The following is a 20117-nucleotide window of genomic DNA, read 5'->3' as shown; positions in this document are numbered from 1 at the left end:
CAATAGCCAAAACTCTCTGGGCGATTCACAATAATTAAAACCATAAAATGCAAGACAATGCAATACAAATGATAAATACACTATAAAAGTTTAAAACTACAATATCAAAATAAAAATAATAACCAAATGGAAGCTAGTAGCGGTGCAAAAATGTAAAATACAGTACCAGATATAATGAAAATGAAAAACTGAGAAGGCCACGCTTAATTGCCATTACTTGACAACACTATTGATCATGGGGTATCCTTAAGGTGCAACAGAATATTTTGAATGACTTTGCCATGATACTAGCCTCAAATTCTCCCCCCATTCATAACAATGTTCTATATCTCATAAATACACACTTATGGATTTTGTTCACAAGGTTACCATACTATATTCGAACGCGATTTCAAGTTGGGGAAAGTGTGAACATTTTTCGAAATAAATGCATTCCCATTTGCGTTCGGGCTTGCGAACAGGGCAAGTTTGAATGATTTGCAAACTGAAATGGAATCCTTGCACACCCCTACCTACAGTGTCCCTTGGTGTGACAAAGGTTCCCATTTGAATGCCTAACAAAATGTGTGTCTTCTTTTTGCATTACAGAGTTCTTGGAGGAATTCCCTGGAGATGGCAGAGAATGTGTTAACTGTGGGGCTATGTCGACCCCGCTCTGGAGGAAAGATGGAACTGGGCATTATCTGTGTAATGCCTGTGGGCTCTATCACAAGATGAATGGCATTAATCGGCCACTTATCAAGCCGCAGAAAAGACTGGTAAGGCTCACCAACCCTGAGCTGCTGTTGTTTTGCTCTGCTTGGGAATTTCCCCCCTCCTCTTATCTTCAATACGTGGTTTAACTTCATTGCTCGAGTCACCTATAGCTTTTTGTTCTGTTAGCATGGGAGTGTTGAACCTCTTTCAGCCTGAGGTCTGAGTTCAATTTTGAGAAGCTCTTGGAGGCCGCATTCCAGTGATGGGTGGGGCCAAAGGCAAAAGAGAGCCAGTGTAGTGTAGTGGTGAGAGTGACGGACTGGGAGCCGGGAGATCCGGGTTCTAGTCCCCACTTGGCCATGGAAGCTCACTGGGTGACTTTGGGCCAGTCACAGACTCTCAGCCCAACCTACCTCACAGGGTTGTTGTTGTGAGGATACAACGGTGAGGAGGAGGATAATGTAAGCCGCCTTGAGTTCCTTGCGAGAGGGAGAAAGGCGGGGTATAAATGCAATAAATAAATAAATAAATAAAAGGGGCTGGGCCAAAACACCAAAACCACCAGCATGTTTTAGCTTAAATCTCTTACTGCCAGGAACTAAGCCTTAGGTGAGGTATTTCAACCTTGTAGAATGTGGCACAAAGGCTGGGAAACCACCAAACAATTGGTGGGCAGGGACAGGGGAAGGAGGCATCCAGGGACAGGGGGAGGAGGCATCCAGGGACAGGGGAAGCCCAGAGGGCCAAATTGAGACTGTAAGCATGCCAGATTTGGCCCATGGGCCTGCCCCCCTGTGCTAGCACTAGCCCCTGCCCACACACCCCTGCCCCCCCGCCCACACCCCCGAGCCCCACTCACCGAGCCCCTGCCCATCACCCCAGCAGCCTCAAAAATGTGCATATTCACACATATGCAAATATGCGCATTTGCAAAAATGTGCATTTTTCCACACTTGCAAATATGCGCCTTTTTGCAATCACCATTTTATTTTTCAAAAAATGGTGACTACGGTGCTCAACGAGGCCACCGGGGTGAGTGCGTTCTGCTCGCCAAGTGCAGGAAAGGCTCAAATGCAGTCCGGGGACCCGCGAGCACAGGCTGGGGGGGCACTCAGAGAACCCAGACAGGGGTAGGTTTGCACATCTCTAGATACTCTCTTTGTGACATGCTGTGGTCTGAATTGCATAGTGCTGTGACAATGAGCCAGCAGGCTGATTTTCCACGGAGTGCTCGCCTCTCTTTTCCTGCTTCCGACCTGATAAGCTAAATGGAACCTTCTTGTTCACAGGCAGTATACCTCTGAATATCAGTTGCTGCTGGAGGGGGTGGGGGTGGGGGTGGGGGGACAAACAGTGGCCTGCTCTGCTTGTGGGATTCCTGGAAGGGTCTGGCTGGTCACAGGATACTGGAGTATATAAGCACTGGGACTGATCTGTTTCTAGGCTCTCGGGCAATTGAGAAGATGCCCCATGTAGAGACTCAGGGTGGTCCTCTCCTTTTGCACAAGGGAAGCTGCCTGCCAAATTGGAATGGCATGGAAGGCTTTCTTTGCCCTACCAAACAGAAAAGACAGGACCACCAATTACATCTCAGCCAAAGCACACAAGGTACAAGGGACCTCATAGAACTGCATGTAATCAATATATTCTATAAAAGAAGTGAATTTATAGTGGTTATAAGCATGTGTATAAACAAATCAGACAATTATACACACCAAATTACAGAGAAAGTAAGTATTTCCAATGTATGTACAAACATACCAATCTCATGTCGAACATCTCAATCAATTCCAATGCATATATATCATATCAAACATATCAGCATCATATCAAATGTATCAGTCCAACAGAACCCCAGTGTTTTACCATTTTAACTAGGGAAAGTCTTCCTCAGGAGCCATATACACCACTCTTTTTAATTTATATATTCACTTCCTAGAATATTCTTCCTAGAATATTCTTCCTAGATACTATACATTTAAGTCTTTCTCAGCTGCTATTCATTTTCAGGGAAAGGGTCACTGCTCAGTGGGAGAGCACGTGCTTTGCCTACTGAAGGTCCTGGGCTGGCATCTCCAGTTAGAAGGGTACCACAGCAGGTGACGGGGAAGACCTCTTTCTCCTGGAATAGCTGCTGCCAGTCAGAGCAGACAGTAGTGGGCTAGATGGACCAAGGGTCTGAACTGGTATAAGACCAGGGGTGGACAAAGGGTCAATCTCCAGATGCTATGGACTTCAACTCCCACTTCAACAGTGGCAACCACTGGCCATGATGGAAGGGTCTTCTGGGAGTTGAAGCCCAAAACATCTGGAGATCTACCTTCTGCCCACCCCTGGTATAAGGCAATGTCCCAGTTCTTTGAGCCAAAAGCAGGGCGCAAGTGTTTTTGAATTTGGGGCTGAGGTCTCTGATGTAGTGTACATGAGCACCAGTATGCCTGAGGACACACCAAGCTCTCTGCCCCTCCAAACTCTCACAGGGGCCTAGGGTGGACAAGTGCCCAATTTTACAGTCCTCTGTGCAAAGGCCTCCTTATTTTGAAGGACTGTTCCTTCCAAGTCTGGTTTAAAGACCACTAAGGAGGGAGAGCGAAGGCCTGGAAACTTGTCCATCAATATAGTGAGCACCTAGACAGCAGCCTGAGCAAGCCCACAGCTCACCTGGTCAAAGGCTTCCTGACTATAATGAGAAGTATGGTATTTCTATCTAAGTTACACTGATTATTTCTAAATGTACATCTATCTGTATAAATTAGCATATGCAAATTTTATGCAAATTGAGTCCTCTTTCCAGAGGGGGAGGATGTATAAGTGACTAGCTGACCTGTTCTCTTAACCAGTAGGGGACGGAAGCCTTCCTTGGCTACCCTTGTCGTCCATTTCTCTCTTTGGCTGTAGTTGGGTGGTGGCATGGCAAAATCTCTACCTGCTAGCCCTAGAGCAGGGCTGGGGCACCTGTGGCCCTCCAGTTCAACCTTCCCCAACCTGGACTTCTCAGATGTGTTAGACTACAGCTCCCAGTATTCCCAACCAGCATAGCCATGCTGGCCTGGAATTATGGAAGTTGCAGTCCAACACATCTGCAAGGCTCCAGGTTGGGGAAGGCCATTCCAGATGTTATTGGACTCCAAGTCCCATCAGCCCCAGCCAACCTGGCCAATGGTGAGGGATGGTGGGAGTAGCAGTTCCTGAACAGCCAGAGGGCTGCAGCCCTGTCCTAGAGTCACCAGTTCAAATCCCACTGTGGGCTTATTCCTGTTAGCAAGTGAATATTGTTATAAACAGTTACATATACTAGGTGTTCATGGCAAAAGCTCAAATTATTTAGCTTGACCTGTGTCGGTAACATTGCTGCTGTTGTATCCATATAGCACCACACCTTGTCATAGGCATTGCAAAATGGTCTTTTATGTATACTGCCTTTTGCCATTTTAATTTTGAATAGATCCAAATCATTTAAATCTTGAGAATGTTATTCTCATCCATGCCCCCCAACCTCCACCCCACCACACACACACACCTTTGCCCCTGCTTTTCAGGATTCAAGTTTGGGGCTCCAACTCTGGATTTTTTGATGGAAACTCAAGCTTTCAAAATGCATGTCCACTCCAAATTCAGTCTGCAAAAACTCTGATGTCACAAGATAGGAGGCTATTTGTCCATGTTTGAATTTAAGTACCTCACACTTCATTAAATTTATAGTGTGTGTCTATCCCTTCCACTATTACTCACCAAGTGTTCAAGTATAGCATTTTTTCCATCAGTTGTTTGGAGAATAGATCATATACCTCTGGCAGCAAAAGTGTTGACTTGTCCTTGGGATTCCAAAAGTATTTCCCATGAACTCTATCTGGCTTTGTTGTTGGATTAAAAACTGAAACTACCCGAGCCCTAGATATGTGGCTTTAGTACGGGACAAACTCGACATGATGGTGCCTGTTTAGTATTTGGGTAGAAAGAGGGAGAGAGTTGGCCCGCGGCTGTTTGCCCAGTTCTAACAGCAGAGGTGTGTGCAAGTGAAGAGCCCGGAGCTCTCTCCTAAAGTTCTTTTCTCCTAGCCAAGCATGGCTGAGAACAAAAGTCTCTGGGGAGGTAAGCCTGAGAAGAGTTCTGTACCTCTTTCAGAGTTAAAACGGGACTATCCCTCCTTCAGTATAGAGAACATCTGGGTTTAAATGTACTGATCAGCTGTGATCACAAAAAAGGTATCTCTTTTTCTTTCCACACAGATGGGAAGACAGGTTGGAGTGGAGTAATTTTTGAGCAGACAAATGGCAGGAAGGGAACAGGGTTAAGGGGGCCTGTTTATCTCCTTTCCCCCACTCTCCTGCTTTCTGTATTGCAGGTTCCAGGGCTGCTTTGATTTGATTTTTTTTTAATGATATGGTGGGGGTGTGCTCTTCTATGTGATTGCTATTCCTATTTGTAATTATGGTTTTATTGCTGTAATCCAATTATTTTGTGCTGCACGCTGCTCTGATGTTCTGTTTTGAAGAAGAGCAGGGTTGGATTTTCATTTTCCTTTCTTCAAATGCAATAAACAATCAGAGAAAAGAATTGTACAACTGAGCATCGCATGTGTAGCTTGAGCCCAAGTGAGACTGTAACTATCTTCATCTTGGAACATTTGTCTGGGTTTCCAGTTGAGCCTCCCTGTGAAACTTTCCAGCATATTTTGAACAAATTAATTTCAAAGTGCACAATGCCGAAAGCTTATCAGCTGCATTTGGCTGCCAAATGCAGTCTGTGATGGGCTTTCTGTTTCAGGGCTCAGTCCAGTTTTGTATAAATAAACACGGCAGGGCGCAGTATTGAAGTCAACAACTTCCTAGCCAAGGTCAAAGCTCTACAAAGGCTGTCTGGAATAAGAAGGGGTAGGAATTCACTTTCTCTTAAGAAAACTGTTGGCACATTCACAGTGATGTGTGTGTTTCCCTCCCTTCCTGACATCAAAAACAACCCTGTATCTCCCTCTTCTTTTACCACCAATGCCAAATGTTGGAGACAAGGAATGTCAAATGTAATTCTCCTCTGGAAGTGTAGCACTCTTCCTTTAAGGCAGGGGTGTAGAACCACAAGCCCAAGTCCCAATCCAGCCCTCTCGGGCTCTCCAGAAGGCCACGCCCACTCCCCCTAGCTCCATCCCTTTCCCCCAACCACCGATCATTTGGTGGTTTCTCATCTTTTGTGCAGTTTTCCCCCATTTTAAAAGGTTGAAGTGCTTCTCCTAAGGCTTAATTGGTGGTTTTAACTTAAAATATGCTGATATTGGGACAGGGGTAGCTCTGGCCCTTTTGCCTTCAACCTAGGGATGTCAGAGAATTCTGCCACGGACTCCAGTGAGGCCGGATTCCTTGGAATCCAGCCCCCTAGAATCCGTGGTGGAATGGCCTCCCATCCCTCCACCACTCTGTGGAATCCCCCAGGACGGAGCTTACCTGGTGGCGGCTGTGGCAGCAGCGGCTCTGGTGGTGGATCCAGCAGCAGCTGCTCCGGTTGGTCTCCTGGCTGCTGCCGGGTTGCTGCAGCCGCAAATGGCAGCCGTCATAGCAGCCGCTGTTTGCGTGGCTGCCTTTTGCCATGATAGGCTACGTAAATACTTACGTAGCCTATCACGGCAAAGAGCAGGGGCACAAATGGCGGCTGCTACGCCATTTGCGCCCCTGCTGTTTGCCGTGATAGGCTACGTAAGTATTTACATAGCCTATCACGGCAAAAGGCAGCCACGCAAATGGCGTAGCAACGGCCATTTGCGTGGCTTCCTTTTGCCATGATAGGCTACGTAAATACTTACGTAGCGTATCATGGCTTGGCAGCCATGCAAATGGCGGCCCGCATAGTGGCTGCCATTTGCGGCCACAGCAGCCTGTCTGCGGCCGGAATTCTGGCTGCAGCCAGCCCCAGCCGGAAGCTCCACAGAGTCGCAGCGGAGCAGAGCCGGCCGGGAAGGATTCCGGGGGGAGGGATGGAGTGCCTCCCCTCCACCCTCGGTGCCCCAGAATGGATGGGTAAGTACATTTTGTACATCCCTACTTCAGCCTCACCCACCACTGGAACGCAGCCCCCGAGAGCTTCTCTGAAATGCAATTCAGCCCTCGGGCTGAAAGTGGTTCTGCGCCCCTGCTTTAAGGTCTTATGGAGCTTAGCTAAGGCTAAGCTGTGAACCAGGAAGTCTCTCTTGTTCAGATTTAGTCTCTGCCATGTGCTCAGTAAGTGGCCTTAGGCCACTGGTCTTCAGTTGGTGAGCTGGGACCCACAGCTGCAGATGTACACACCCTTTTCGGCTCCGATGCTGGCTCGGAAGTTGGGGGCCACACACATGCGCGCAGAGATGCACATGCATACACACAGGTGCGTGTGCACACATACACAAGCACATACCCGCACAGGCACATACCCACATAAGCGATCTTGATTCAGAGTGCCCTTTCCTCACTGCTCGCAGCAGCAGAGAAAGAGCTACCTGTGTCGAGATCTCTGGCAGAGGAAGTGGAGAGTACAGGTAGTTGGGAAATGGTCAAGAGGGGAACTGAGTGGGGGGTGCAGCACACTTGGGGGGCCGCAGTAAAAGCTTTCACACTCCCGCACTACTGGGTCACAGCCTGACCATGGTGGGTCACAACAGGAGCACTACCACCACACCATACAAATGTATGATAAAAATAATAATGAGTGCATCCCCAAATGCATCTTCAGGCTAATGATGCATCCCAGGTCTGCAAAGGTTGACAACCACTAACTTAGGGAAGTCATTTTCTCAAAGGGATCCATTACCTTAGGAAGGTGGGTCCCCAAATGCATCTTTGGGCTAACCTCTGGGGCCCATAACTGTAATATATGGATCCTAACACTGGCCTACCTTACAGGACTGGTGTAAGAATTACTGAGATACGATTTTGAACACCTCCATGTTCAACATTATGCATGGTGTGGAGAAAGTGGATAGGGAGAGATTTTTCTCCCTCTCATAATACCAGAACCCAGGGTCATCCCATGAAGTTGATTGGTGGGAGATTCAGGACAGACAAAAGGAAGTATTTCTTGACACAGAGCATAGTTAAACTATGGAATTCGCTACCACAGGATGTAGTGATGGCCACCAACGTGGATGGCTTTAAAAGGGGGGTAGGCAAATTCCTGCTGTTGCGCTCATGCCCTGCTTGTGGGTCCCTGGTCGACAGCGTGTTGGCCACTGTGTTAACAGAATGGACTAGATGGACCCTTGGCCTGATCTAGCATGGCTCTTCTTATGTTCCTATGTTGAAGAGAATGCTCTAAAGCAAATGCCAACAATAATCACAATAATGTGATCTGCATTTCTTATTATCTTGATCACAATGTTTATTTGTTTTTAATCTCTAAATTATTGAGTTCTGGAATATAGGCCATTTTTTGTTGTTGCTACTGAATGTGACCTGCCAAAGGATTGGTGTTGACTATGCTGACCCCATATTATATATTTATAATTACAAAAAAAAGATGCTTATTAGTAGCATGCTCCTCTCAAAGGTACAATGGTACAGCTTCGGCTAGATTCCTTTCCTTATAGGAAAAAGAACTAATCCTAATAAAGCATTTCATAAAGAACGTTTGAACTGTTCCAGGCATCCCACATATGCTTCATAGAGATCTTGAAACAACCCAAAATGGACTAGGAAGTTTTATGGAACTTGTATGGAGCTGCATTATACCAAGTCAGACTATTGTCCCATCTAACTCAGGTGTAGGTGACCCTTTGGGGGTCCCTGGCCACCTTAGGCAATTTGAGGAACTGTTGTGGTCACCACCACAAAATGGCTGCTACAGGAGGCACAGCTAGTCACAAAGGACAAGTAATCTGACCAAAAGACTAAGAACAAAGCAGAGGTGGGGGCTGAGCCCCAACACACTAAACAACTCCTTTAAGCTCACACTGTTCAGCACCAACATAAATCTTTTTGTTAATTTTTTTAAGTGAGAGGGTTTGAGCACCTTCATAGGTGCCAAGAAATGTGTCTGGAGCACACTGGTGGCCATGAGCACTACATTGCCTACCCCTGATCTCAGTGGAGGCTGGGGGCTCTGATGTCAATGGGGCAGAGAATCTGTTCCGGGTTTCAGTCAGAACCAGTCAGAACTCTAATGGAGCTATCCAAAGTGCTTTGCACCTTGGATAGTTCCTTTAGAGTTCTGACTGAAACTTGGAATGGATTCCCCACTGACATTGGAGCCCCCAGCCTCCGCTGCCTGATCTACCTCAATGTTATCTACACTGCCTGGCAGCAGTTCTCCGGGGTCTTAGACTGAAGTCTTTCACTGTTCCACCTGGAGATGTTAGAAATGGAAACTAGAAACAATGCTCCATCACTGAGCTATGGCCCTTTCCTAAATGCCCCTCTCTCCCCAATGCAGTGGCTCGTCTGGGCATTCAACCCAAGACCTGTCACACCTAGTACAAGAATCATAGCCCTAAACCAAGGGTGGGGAAAGCTGTGACTCTCCAGATTCTGGACTTCAGTTCCCATCATCCATGGCCATTGACCATGCTGGGAGTGGGGGAGTTGAAGTCCAATGCTTCTGGAGAGTGCTGGATTCAGGAAAAATGCCTTATGTTTTCATTTTTCTATATATAATATATATGTGAGTATAATCTGACAGCTAAGCTAACACTTTATGCATCTGAGGTGGGCTCTGGTCCACAAAAGCTTTTGCCAAAATAAATCTGTTGGTCTTTAAGATGCCGCAAGGCTCAGTGCAAATCCTTGCAGGCAATCATGAACCAGACCATGAAAGAGAAGCAAGCTAGCCTAGAATCTGGACACAGCATCTATTTTAACTGCTGCCTTTGGAATCAGAATGTTCAAATGTCTTCCCTGCCTCATCACACCATCCTTCTTCCTGAAATGCTGAACCCGAGTATGATCTTGGCAGGGCTTGGCTTTTGGGTTCCTGTTCCCTTCACTTCATTCATCATTTGTGGCCCCAAGTTTTTAATAGTAACGTAAACAGAGATGAAGTTCTTCATAGTGTACATAATTTCCAAGGCAGCTGGATGATGAACTTCATGGACTAATAGTTTCTCCCTTTGAGGCTGAGGAGTATCACTGGAGCACCAGAAGCGAGAGCTGGTGGAATCACGCAATCAGCCAGTCCACAAGATGTATCTACTGCTGGACATTACCATTTCAGACTGCCAATTGGGGGGGATTGGGGTCTAGGGTGAGAGTCCCCCCCCCCCCGCAAAATCAAATACTCTCTAGTATTTAAAGATTTCCCTCTACACTAGGGATGGATGAGAAATTCATTCAGTTTGCATTTTAATGTGAACCTACCTACTTCCCAAATAAATATACGAACCAAAATATAGTTATCCACTGGTATTTGCACTTCTCTGATTTTTGCACTGCAGTTCTCCAGTCAAAATATGTATACAAAAATACATATAGTAGGGAAAGGCGCATAAGGAATGTGTATATTAGTGAAAATAACATACAAAGTTGCTTTAAATTAGGGGAAATTGCTGGCAAAAATGCATATATTAGGCAAGAAGTGCATACAGGGATGACTATATTAGGAGGAATGTGCATGCTAATATGTATGAATTTTCATGCAGACTTCTAAACAAAAAATAAATGCAGAAACTGATGCAGAAACAGGCTAAAACGAACATAAGATTACAAAAAAGTGAGAAACTGAAAGAATGCAAAATTAAACCGACAGATTTCACCCACCTCTACCCTACAAACACAGCTAGCCTGTCAAGGAGATGGCTAGAACCTTCTCCCTGGCATTCTAGATTTTCAGGTGTATGGAGTTCTTATTATAAATTAAATCAATAACAGAGAGGCATTTAGGAACATAGGAAACTGCCTTATACTGATCTGGTTTGCACAACGTGACAACCCACCATGGCTTAATTTACCCACGGGGCTGTTGCATCATGCTGTGCCCTGGTGAGAACCTGGCTTGCCATGCCTTGTTGTGTCATGCGAAGCCAGGTGGCAAGGGTTGTTTGAGGGTTAGACAACCCTTAAATAACCCATAGCTTGTTTTACAGTTATTTGTCATGATGTCCAAACAGGCCCACTGAGTTAGACCATTGGCCCATCTAGCCCACTGACTGGCAGCTACTCTATAGGGTTTCACGCAGGAATTTTTCGTGACCTACTTGGAGATACTGGGGATTGAACTTGGGGCCTCCTGGATGCAAAGCAAGTGCTCTGCCACTGAACCGGGGCCCTTTCCCTTTGATTCCCATGCCTCAGTCAGTACAGACCATCAGCACAACCATCATGTCAGACGGTGGACGGTACGTGGCAGTTGTGTTGTTTTTCTCCCTTTAGGGCAGAGAAAGGGTACTAAAGGAGGTTGGCTTCCATAATTCTAATTCTTAACGCTTCTGCTTTTTAAAGTCCTTTAAAAGGCGAGGGACAGTGGGGTTTCAGTGATGAACACTGGATCTGGGAAATCTACAGCCCTCCTGCTGCCCTGTTAGCACAGTGTCATGATCTCTCTGCCTCAGTTGTGCAACTCTAAAATGGTAGTAAAAATAAGCAATCTCACTGGGTCGTCATAAAGACTGATATAATAAAGAGTGCAGTGGGTGGGGGGTGGGGGGTGTCTGGTTTTAATGCTTGTCCTGATTCAATGGAGGGCATAAGAAGTGCCCTTATACCGAGTCAGATCATTGGTCCATCTTAGCCCAGTATGGTCAACACCGATCGACAGCTGCTCTCCAGGTTTCAGATAGGGATGTTTCCAGCTCTCCCCGGAGCTGCTGGGGATTGAAGCTGGGACCTTCCGCATGCAAGGCAAGTGCTCTACCACTGAGCCACTGTGAACTTTCTTTTCCCCACCCCCTCAAGGCTAAAATCCTATTTGGCAGTGAAGGGGGAGGACATGGAAGGCTGATTTCTGCAGGCCACCCTTTCCTGTGAACAAATTGTCAGGATTTCATTTTGTTAGCGAGAGGATCCAGGCACGTTGCCATCACTGTTGGATTGGGCTTGGCACCCAGTCCACATCCACATGCAGTTCCTCATCCATTAGAAAGCTCGCTTCTATATACACACACAGTGCCCCTAGCTGGATCAGGGCAGATGTAGGTAAGTGGTGAGAACCCTTGGTGGATTTTGAATGGGGGGGGGGTTACACCATAACAGTTAACAGAGCAATCCTATGACCCCTAGACAGCGTCTGGGGTGCCATAGGATACTTCAGATCTCGTTCTTGCCCACAGACAGAGCTATGAGTGCAGAGGAGGACATCCAATCATGGGTCCTTCCACCCCGCCCAGCTTCCATGGAAAGCTTCATGGAAAGCTTCCATGGAAAGCTCTTCTTTCCAAAGTCACAACACTGACCTCAGAAGAGGTTGGGGAGGGTGAAAAGAGAGCATTGACTAGATAACCTTCAAGGTCCTTTCCAACTCTATGATGCTATGTGGATGGTATTAGTTGCCAGTTGGGTACTTGTAACATGGAGAGGTGGCGTCTGTTGCATGATAGCTTCAGTTGCATAGACTCCGTGTGTCGATTCCAGTGAAAAGACAAATCTGGGACTTGGGTCCACCATTCTGCTGTTGACAGCCATCCAGTTCCAAGGTAGTGGTGAAGCTGGAACTAACCAAACATAGGGTACCATATCAGATGCATAGTGCCTAAATAACACAACTGTTAAGGGTGTGGCCCTTAGAACATAAGAAAAGCCATGCTGGATCAGACCAAGGGTCCATCTAGTCCAGCATTCTGTTCACACAGTGGCCCACCAGCTGTCAACCCAGAACTCATAAGCAGGGCATGAGTGCAACAGCACCTTCCCACCCATGTTCCCCAGCAACTGGTGTACATAGGTTCACTGCCTCTGGTACTGGAGGTAGCACATAGCCATCAAGATTAATAGCCATTGATAGCCTTTTCCTCCAGGAATTTGTCCATTTGCCCTTAACAGCTGTAATTTTCTGCCATTTTGGAGCTTAAGTGAACCCTTAACACTAGATGTTAAACCAGAAGGTTTTTGTTAATTGATTAAGCATTTGCTTGTTTCTTATTATGGTAAAAGTTCTGTCATGGAAGGAACTCAATCACCTTCAGCTGTTCCAGAAAATTGACTTACCTCTTTACATTTTCAGAAATTTAATCAGTGTAGTTGGCCTATTCATAGCAAGAAATCTCTCCCCCCGCACCGTGTGTGTGTGTGTGTGTGTGTGTGTGAGAGAGAGAGAGAGAGAGAGAGAGAGAGAGAGATTGCTAAGTAATTTTACCTTTTTTAAGTCTTTGCCCATATTCTGAACTATCTTCTTTGGCAAAAATCCATTTAACTTTATTGGAAGGGTTTAAAAGGATATTACTAGACCTTGTCACATGTATTTTTAAAAACTGCAAATAGAAGTGATCTCAGCAGAACATTATTGCTTACAAATGATTGCTGTTGTCTCTGGTACCAAACCAACACTTTGTATCATTCAGGAAATGGTCTTAACCTCAGATGTCAACCTCTTCCACAGGATGCAAATATAATTCTCCCCCACACAAAGACTCTGCCCGTGCACTTAGTGTATTTGTTTTTCTTATTTTTCAGTCCTCATCTAGACGCGCTGGTCTCTGCTGCACTAACTGTCACACAACCAACACTACACTTTGGAGACGGAATGCAGAAGGGGAGCCGGTCTGCAATGCATGTGGGCTATACATGAAACTCCATGGGGTAAGGCGTTGGTTTGTGAAACCGAGCACAGGTCTTATTTATTTATTACATTTATATCCTGCCTTTCCTCCAAGGAGCTCAAAGTGGCGTACATGGTTTCTTGCACACAAGCAATCTTATCCTCACAACAACCCTGTGAGGTAGATTAGACTAAGAGACGGTGACGGCCCAAGATCATCCAGAGAGTTTCATAGCACGGCATCGCCCAAAAAGAGGCTAAAAGACTCTATGCTTTAGCATTAAATTTGCATATGCTCATTTATATGTATAGATACATATTTCGAAATCACTACTATAAATTAAGTAGAAACACAATACATCTCACCGTAGTAGGGATTAAAGGCTATGGCAGGTGACCTGCATGCCAGCTCAGACTGCTGTTGATGGGCAACTTCAAGGCCCCTGCTCTCTCTTTTTATGGCATAATTGCAACAAATATTTACCATTGCCAAAAATGTTAAATGTGATTTCTGTCTGTGTGTCTCTGTCTCTGCCTGTCTGTGTGGTGTGTGTCTGCTTGTCTCTGTCTGTCTCTCTGTCTCTCTCTCAAACTTTGAGTTCCTTTAGACATCTCGGTATCATTTCATTCTTTTGATTTTTGGCAACAACTAAAGAGAAACTTCATAAGGTATCTCACATCAAATGGTGTGGATGCAATCCACATCTTTACCACAAATTGCGTGTGCAGCCTCTTTCATCAGTTCAGTGCAATGCCAGATACAAAGATGAAAACACTGGCACAGTCGCCATCCTTCACATTCTCTATGGGTGATGTACTCGGGAGTTCAAGATGTTGGGGGAGGGGCTTAAGAGGGCGTAGCTCAGTGGTGTGTATGCATATAGTATAGAAATGCAGGTCTAAATCTTGTCCTTCTTGATGTCAAGGTACCAAGACCTCTGGCAATGAAAAAGGAAAGCATCCAGACAAGGAAGCGGAAACCTAAAAATGTCACCAAAGGCAAATCCTCAACAGGTAGCTGCTATTGTTATTATTATTATTGTTGTTGCTGTTGTCATCATCATCATCATTATCGTTATCACCATCATCATGTCATCAGTGCACATGGTGCTTTATGAAGTACTAGAGGACAGTCTAAGGAACTTACCATCTAAATTTCTATACAGAGGAGATAATGGGAGGGGAAAGTGGAGGCAGTGGTCTGCATTTGTTTCAGTTACTCTTTCTCTTTCCCTGTGATATACAGTTGAGCCAAGATAGAGATAGAGGTGGAGATGGAGATGGACAGATATAGATATGTGTATTGTTATCAGCCCTACTCATTCCCCAAACCCACAGTCTGAAGTGGTGCAATCCAGCAAGAATTGTTTCACATGGTTCTGCTGATCATCTGGCTTGGCCCTGAGAGATAACAAAGGAAAATGGGTTAAAAAACCAACAACGATCAAGGGTAAAGGTGACTTGAAAGGATGACAGTATTATGGAAATGAAGATCATGGACTTAGACAAGTGGGACGTACAACAAGTGAGGAAGCTCAAGGCAGGGATCTTCTGCCATCATCTTCCAAGAAGACCTTCCATCGGCCTGACAGAGCTCTATTCTGTTCTGGCAACATTTGTGTCACCTGCCTTGGGTGCCTTGGCAGAAAAGCAGCATATAAATGCATAAAATAAAATAAGCAAAATGTTGCAGTGTGAAGTGCATCTGGTCAAGGTTCCAGCCATCCCTGCCCTCTTACGGGATACCCCATTAATTCCCCCCACCCATTTTTGTGCGATTTCGCTCTCAGCAGTTGGTCAGTCCATTGCCATTGACCATCCTTAGTCTGCAAACCACTGAGCATGCTCAAATTTAAGGAAAAAAGGAGCATACCACTGAACATGCTCAAACTTTACGGGGGGGAACTAAAGAGGGGGGATCCTTAGGGTTTTCCCTGATGTTTTTTGTCTGCATACCTTGGGGTTTCCTGAAGGCTGCTGATACCTCTCTTGTGCATGGATGATGTTTTGGGGGGTATATAAGAATCAGCACTTAGAGAATTGAGTTTCCTATCAACCTATAGGATAGAGGCAAAAAGAATGGTGTTTGGCCTGTGAGAAGTTTTGAAGGGGAAGGGAATATGAATAAATCATGCAGGTGATGCTAGCAGTGGGTGATAATGATGCGATCTGCTTCATGTCTCCATTAATGTATAACTTCCCCTCTCCTTCAGGTTCCACAGCTTCAACCACTAATTCCCCTTCCTCCATTACAAACTCTGAAAGCACCGTCACTTTAAAAACGGAACCCGTGGTAACATCGCAATATCCAGGACAATCTATAGTGTCAGCTTCCCAGGTAAAGTATAATGGGAACTGCAGAAAGCCTTGACATTTTTTTTAATTTAATTTTTACTCAGTTTTTCAATTTACGTGTTGCCAAAGTGACCAGCAATATATTCAGCCATAATGTTCAATGCAACTTTTATAACAATAATACCACTGTCAAATCAAAGACCATTGGAATTATTCTATTCCTTTTGGATGGGCTGTAGGGTAGCCACTTATGTAGCACTAAAAAAGTTGAGATGCATCACTCAAAAAGAAGACAAAAGAGGGTGCAGATCTGCATAAACTGTGCATGTGCTAACTGGAAATAATGAGTATAATTTAAGGCAGTAGAGGCTGGTGCCTCCAATTTCAGTGAGACTTTGAATCCATTCTGAGTTTCAGTCAGAACCAGCTAGAACTCCAAAGGAGCTATCCACAGTGATAGACCTATTTTGGGGATAGGGTTCAGCACCTTGGATAGCTCCTTTAGAGTCCTGGTTGGTTCTGACTGAAACCCAGAATGGATTCACAGCCCCACCGAAGTTGGAGCCACTGGCCTCCACTGATTTAAGGATATATCTCACCAGAGTGGGAAAGACTGTGACCAGATGACCTTTGTGTCTGCTGTCCAAGTGTTGATGATGGGCATCTTCAAGGCCCAGCTCTTCCTTCTGATGTTCTTTATTTTTATACCAGACTTAGAGTGGGCATCCCTTTGAATAGAGAATGCCTTTAAATAGCCACCTGTCCTCTGTAAAGTAGGATGCACAGCCATCATAGTGGCTGAGGATTATAAATTTTGAGGGACAACAAGCAGTTGTCACAGCCCTGAGTGTGAGGGAGGACTACCTCCCCAATACACAACACGCACACACTGCAAGAAACGTTGCCACCGTGCAGCCTGTCCCTGTGTCAATTTGTTTCACACAACACAGCCATTCTGATCAGCACTCAGTTAATGAGTAGAAAATATCCAACAGATCTGGACTATATGGAGTTAATGTATGAAGGGCTTCAGCTTTTTCTTAACATTTTAATAAAGACTCAGTATTGTGGAACAGCCATGGCAAAAGAAAACTGCACATTGACTGCCTCAAACCAAATTTATGCCAAAGGCCCAGAAAAATCTTTTCCTGCCAAGATGCATTTCCCTAAGAATGCTGAGTCACAACCATACATTAGTTTCATCGGGCAAGTGTACCATTAGTAAACCGAACCTGCTAAAGGGTTGTGCAAGAGCTATGACTGGGCAACAAAGGCTTAACCACCCTATAATGCTCTCGAAAATAAGCATGCTAGGCAAATCCCTTTTAACAATGTAATTGACAAGTTGACCAAAATGACAGCAAGGAAGAAGTCATTCGAGCAGGGTACATGTCTCAGTATTAGGGGATTTATTCTTGTAATAAAATACATTCTGCTTCTGTCGATATTCCCTGCAATATGCTATGTTATCAACCCACAGCATGGGAGAAGAGCAGGAGGAAGGCCCCAAAACTATATTTTGCCCCAGGCCATCTCTCTGCAGTCCTTCCCCTTCTCTGCTGTCTGTTCGACAAGTACGTATTTGCTGGAATTGTGTTGCTACACAAGATCTTGCCAACCCCTTGTAATCAGCTTAGATGGTTGATTGCCAAATGGGAAGTCAACGGAACCTCTTGGAGCCTAGTATTGGATCGTCAAGCCATCAGTGCCAGAGGCTGCTGGTAGCGTGTGGGACTAGCAGTGGGAGAGGCACTTGGCTTGCATTGTCAGGGGTTTGATTTGAAGTAACCAGTTCACCAGCCATGTATTTTTACTGCAGGGCTTAACTAACAAATGCTCTAGAAGCCTCACCTTTAATGATGACAAACTCATTCATTTCCTTACTGTACACCCTTGTAGGGTCCAAGCCAGTCTGAAGATACACTGGCTGACAGCCACCCCCAGTTCAAGTACGAACCAGAGGATTACGCTTTCTCTTCAGCCACCATGGTGCCACAGCAGTCGGGGCTCAGTGTTCCCCTTCGTCAAGACTCGTGGTGTGCCTTGGCTCTGGCCTAGGAAACTGGTCTTCCATTTTAAAATAAAATACTCTGCAGAAGAACAACCTTTTCTTATGACGTCAGTGGTGAGCAGGCAGAAAGGACCTTCCTGCCTCACCGCTTTGGATCGGAGAGACTTCCTGTAATCAACACCGTTGTAGGTTTCGAAAGGCCAATTTCTTTTTCTGTGGAGGACTCCGCATTTGAACACCAATTAAGTACAGTCAATGGCATTCGTCTTGAGGCATCTGACCCTTCTGGTGTTTTGGTTCTCTAAAAGCTTTTACTCTTACCCACACCAATCGAGAGCAGGAGAAACCAGGACCTCTGTTCCCAGGAGGAGGTCTTCTCTGTGATCCATCCTAAGGAAATGAATCCCAGAATCTATGTTTTGTTCATAGTGATTCTCCCCTGCCCCTTTTTATGACTCCTCTGTGTGCAATTTTGTTCCGCTTCCCAATAAAGACTATGATAGAATGTGGCACCAGGTAACTTAATTTTATTAAAATGTAAACAGTGTTGCCTTCCTGCGGTTTATTGGTGGTGGCAAGGCAAGGGGGAGAGAAGGTGGAGGAGGAAACCACCCCTGTTTAAAACACTGACTGTTTAATATTAAAAACAATAACCTTAATAGGGTGTTCATTACTGGAGTGCCTAATTTATCACCATTTAAAAACAAGTCACACACTCAAATTCCATTACATTGCTTTGCCTAGTATAGGTCTGCTGGCAGAAGTCTCCCAACATTCCATTGTCCACCTTTTTCCCCTCAAAATGCCCCTTGTTGTCACCTAAGACTGTTACAGGGCATTCTGGGTGATTTTTAAAATGGCCACCAGCAAGGGGGAACGCCAGTGAATTCCTTGACCATGAAATTCCCACCTCAAAAAAACACAAAAGAGAGCTGGTGGTTTTGCAGCCTCCCCCACATTCCGGGGGGGGGGGGGAATCAGGCCAAACTTTCAGTCTGTTGAAAGTTTGACTCAGAACTAAAAGGATCCAGCTTGATTTTCAGTGGCAGAAATCACCAGGAGCTAGAAAGAGGTTTTGGCTTTCCACTCCAGGGCACCCTTTTCTTCCATATACGTAATGGTTTCCCTTCATTCCTAATGCTCTATCTACACGTGGGGACACTGCTGGAATGAGAGCAAACCCTGCCCTCTACTTTGACACTGGTTGGCCCAGGTTGCATTGACAGAATCCTGCACAGCAGTACAATGTCCTCTGAAGGTCCTCCCACCTTCATAATGGTGGACATTTTGCTAGTACACACATAAAGCCAAACTAAGGGCCAAAAACAGAATTCAACATGTAGCTAGCAGCTATTTCTTTTTTTAATTTTTACACTAGAGTGGGCAGGGACCCAATCTGGATCAGGACCTAGCATGGGGGTAAGGGGTTTAACCCTTTCCCCCTTCTATGGGCCCAATCCAAAATGGAGGGGACACCTGCAATTTTTATTGGGAAATAAATAGTGCTATCCATATTGGGACCATAGCGCCCCTTACCCCACATGCTAGGGCCCCAATCCAGATCGAGGGCCCTGTACTTACTCTGAAGTAAAAATGAAAAAGTAATGTCTGCTTTGGCCGCAAGTAACAAAATGTTCTGAGCTAAAAGTTCTATTAAAAAGGTCTGGGGGTGGGGGGAAGTGTTTATCTGATGCCAGTAAGATGGCGAGCTTCCCTGTGGCGCACCATTCTGAAAAGGCTCTCTCCCCACTCGCCAACCACCACACCTCATGTGGCAGGGACGCCTGGAGGAGAGCCTCCAATGATCATCTCAGGAAATGGCCACACCTCTATGAAGAAAGAGGATGAATGTAATCTTAGGCTGAATAAACAGCAGCATAGTGTCCAGATCATAAGAATAGCTCTGGTCTATTCTATGGTGCTCAGATTGCATCTGGTGTATTGTAACCAGTTCTGGGCCATACATCTTAAGAAGGAAATTGACAAACTAGAGCATGTCCAGAAGAACATCACCAGAATGGGGAGGAGAGGGAGAGTCCGGAAAGCAAGCCCTATGAGGAACAGTTGAAAGGGCCAGCTATATTTTCGCCTGGAAAAGTGAAGATTAAGGGGAGACATGATTGTTGTTGTTGTTGCTCAGTCGTTCAGTCGTGTCCGACTCTTCATGACCCCATGGACCATAGCAAGCCAGGCCTTCCTGTCCTGCGTTCTCTCCCGGAGTGTGCTCAAGTTCATATTCATTGCATCAGTGATACTATCTAGCCATCTCATCCTCTGCCGTCCCCTTCTCCTTTTGCCTTCAATCTTTCCCAGCATCAGGGTCTTTTCCAGAGAGTTTTCTCTTCGCATTAGGTGGCCAAAATATTTGAGCTTCAGCTTCAGTATCTGTCCTTCCAATGAGCACTCAGGAGACATGATAGTGGTCTTCAAATGTCTAGAAGATGGGGCAGACCTGTTTTCTTTTGCTCCAGAG

The 20117-nt window shown here is 45.5% G+C and overlaps 1 protein-coding gene across 5 annotated transcripts in view; it reads left to right on the top strand.

Annotated features, from left to right (window-relative positions):
- The window catches only part of GATA5 (GATA binding protein 5), a 59097-nt gene extending 40796 nt beyond the window's left edge, over positions 1-18301 (top strand). For all 5 annotated transcript variants that reach the window (XM_084848410.1, XM_084848412.1, XM_084848409.1 and 2 more), the window contains 5 exons: positions 589-758; positions 13254-13379; positions 14265-14352; positions 15552-15676; positions 17533-18301. In XM_084848410.1, coding sequence (XP_084704536.1) covers positions 589-758; positions 13254-13379; positions 14265-14352; positions 15552-15676; positions 17533-17691 — 668 coding nt within the window. In that variant the 3' untranslated portion in view covers positions 17692-18301. The remainder of the gene's footprint in view (positions 1-588; positions 759-13253; positions 13380-14264; positions 14353-15551; positions 15677-17532) is intronic.
- The last annotated feature ends 1816 nt before the right edge of the window (positions 18302-20117 follow it).

The sequence above is a fragment of the Heloderma suspectum genome, chromosome 4, assembly GCF_057233095.1.
Source record: "Heloderma suspectum isolate Gila_16-S chromosome 4, 16-S_ref, whole genome shotgun sequence".
NCBI classification, from domain to species: Eukaryota; Metazoa; Chordata; class Lepidosauria; order Squamata; family Helodermatidae; genus Heloderma; species Heloderma suspectum.
The sequence above is the reverse complement of the archived record's forward strand: the minus strand, read 5'-3'. Positions and strand labels throughout refer to the sequence as shown.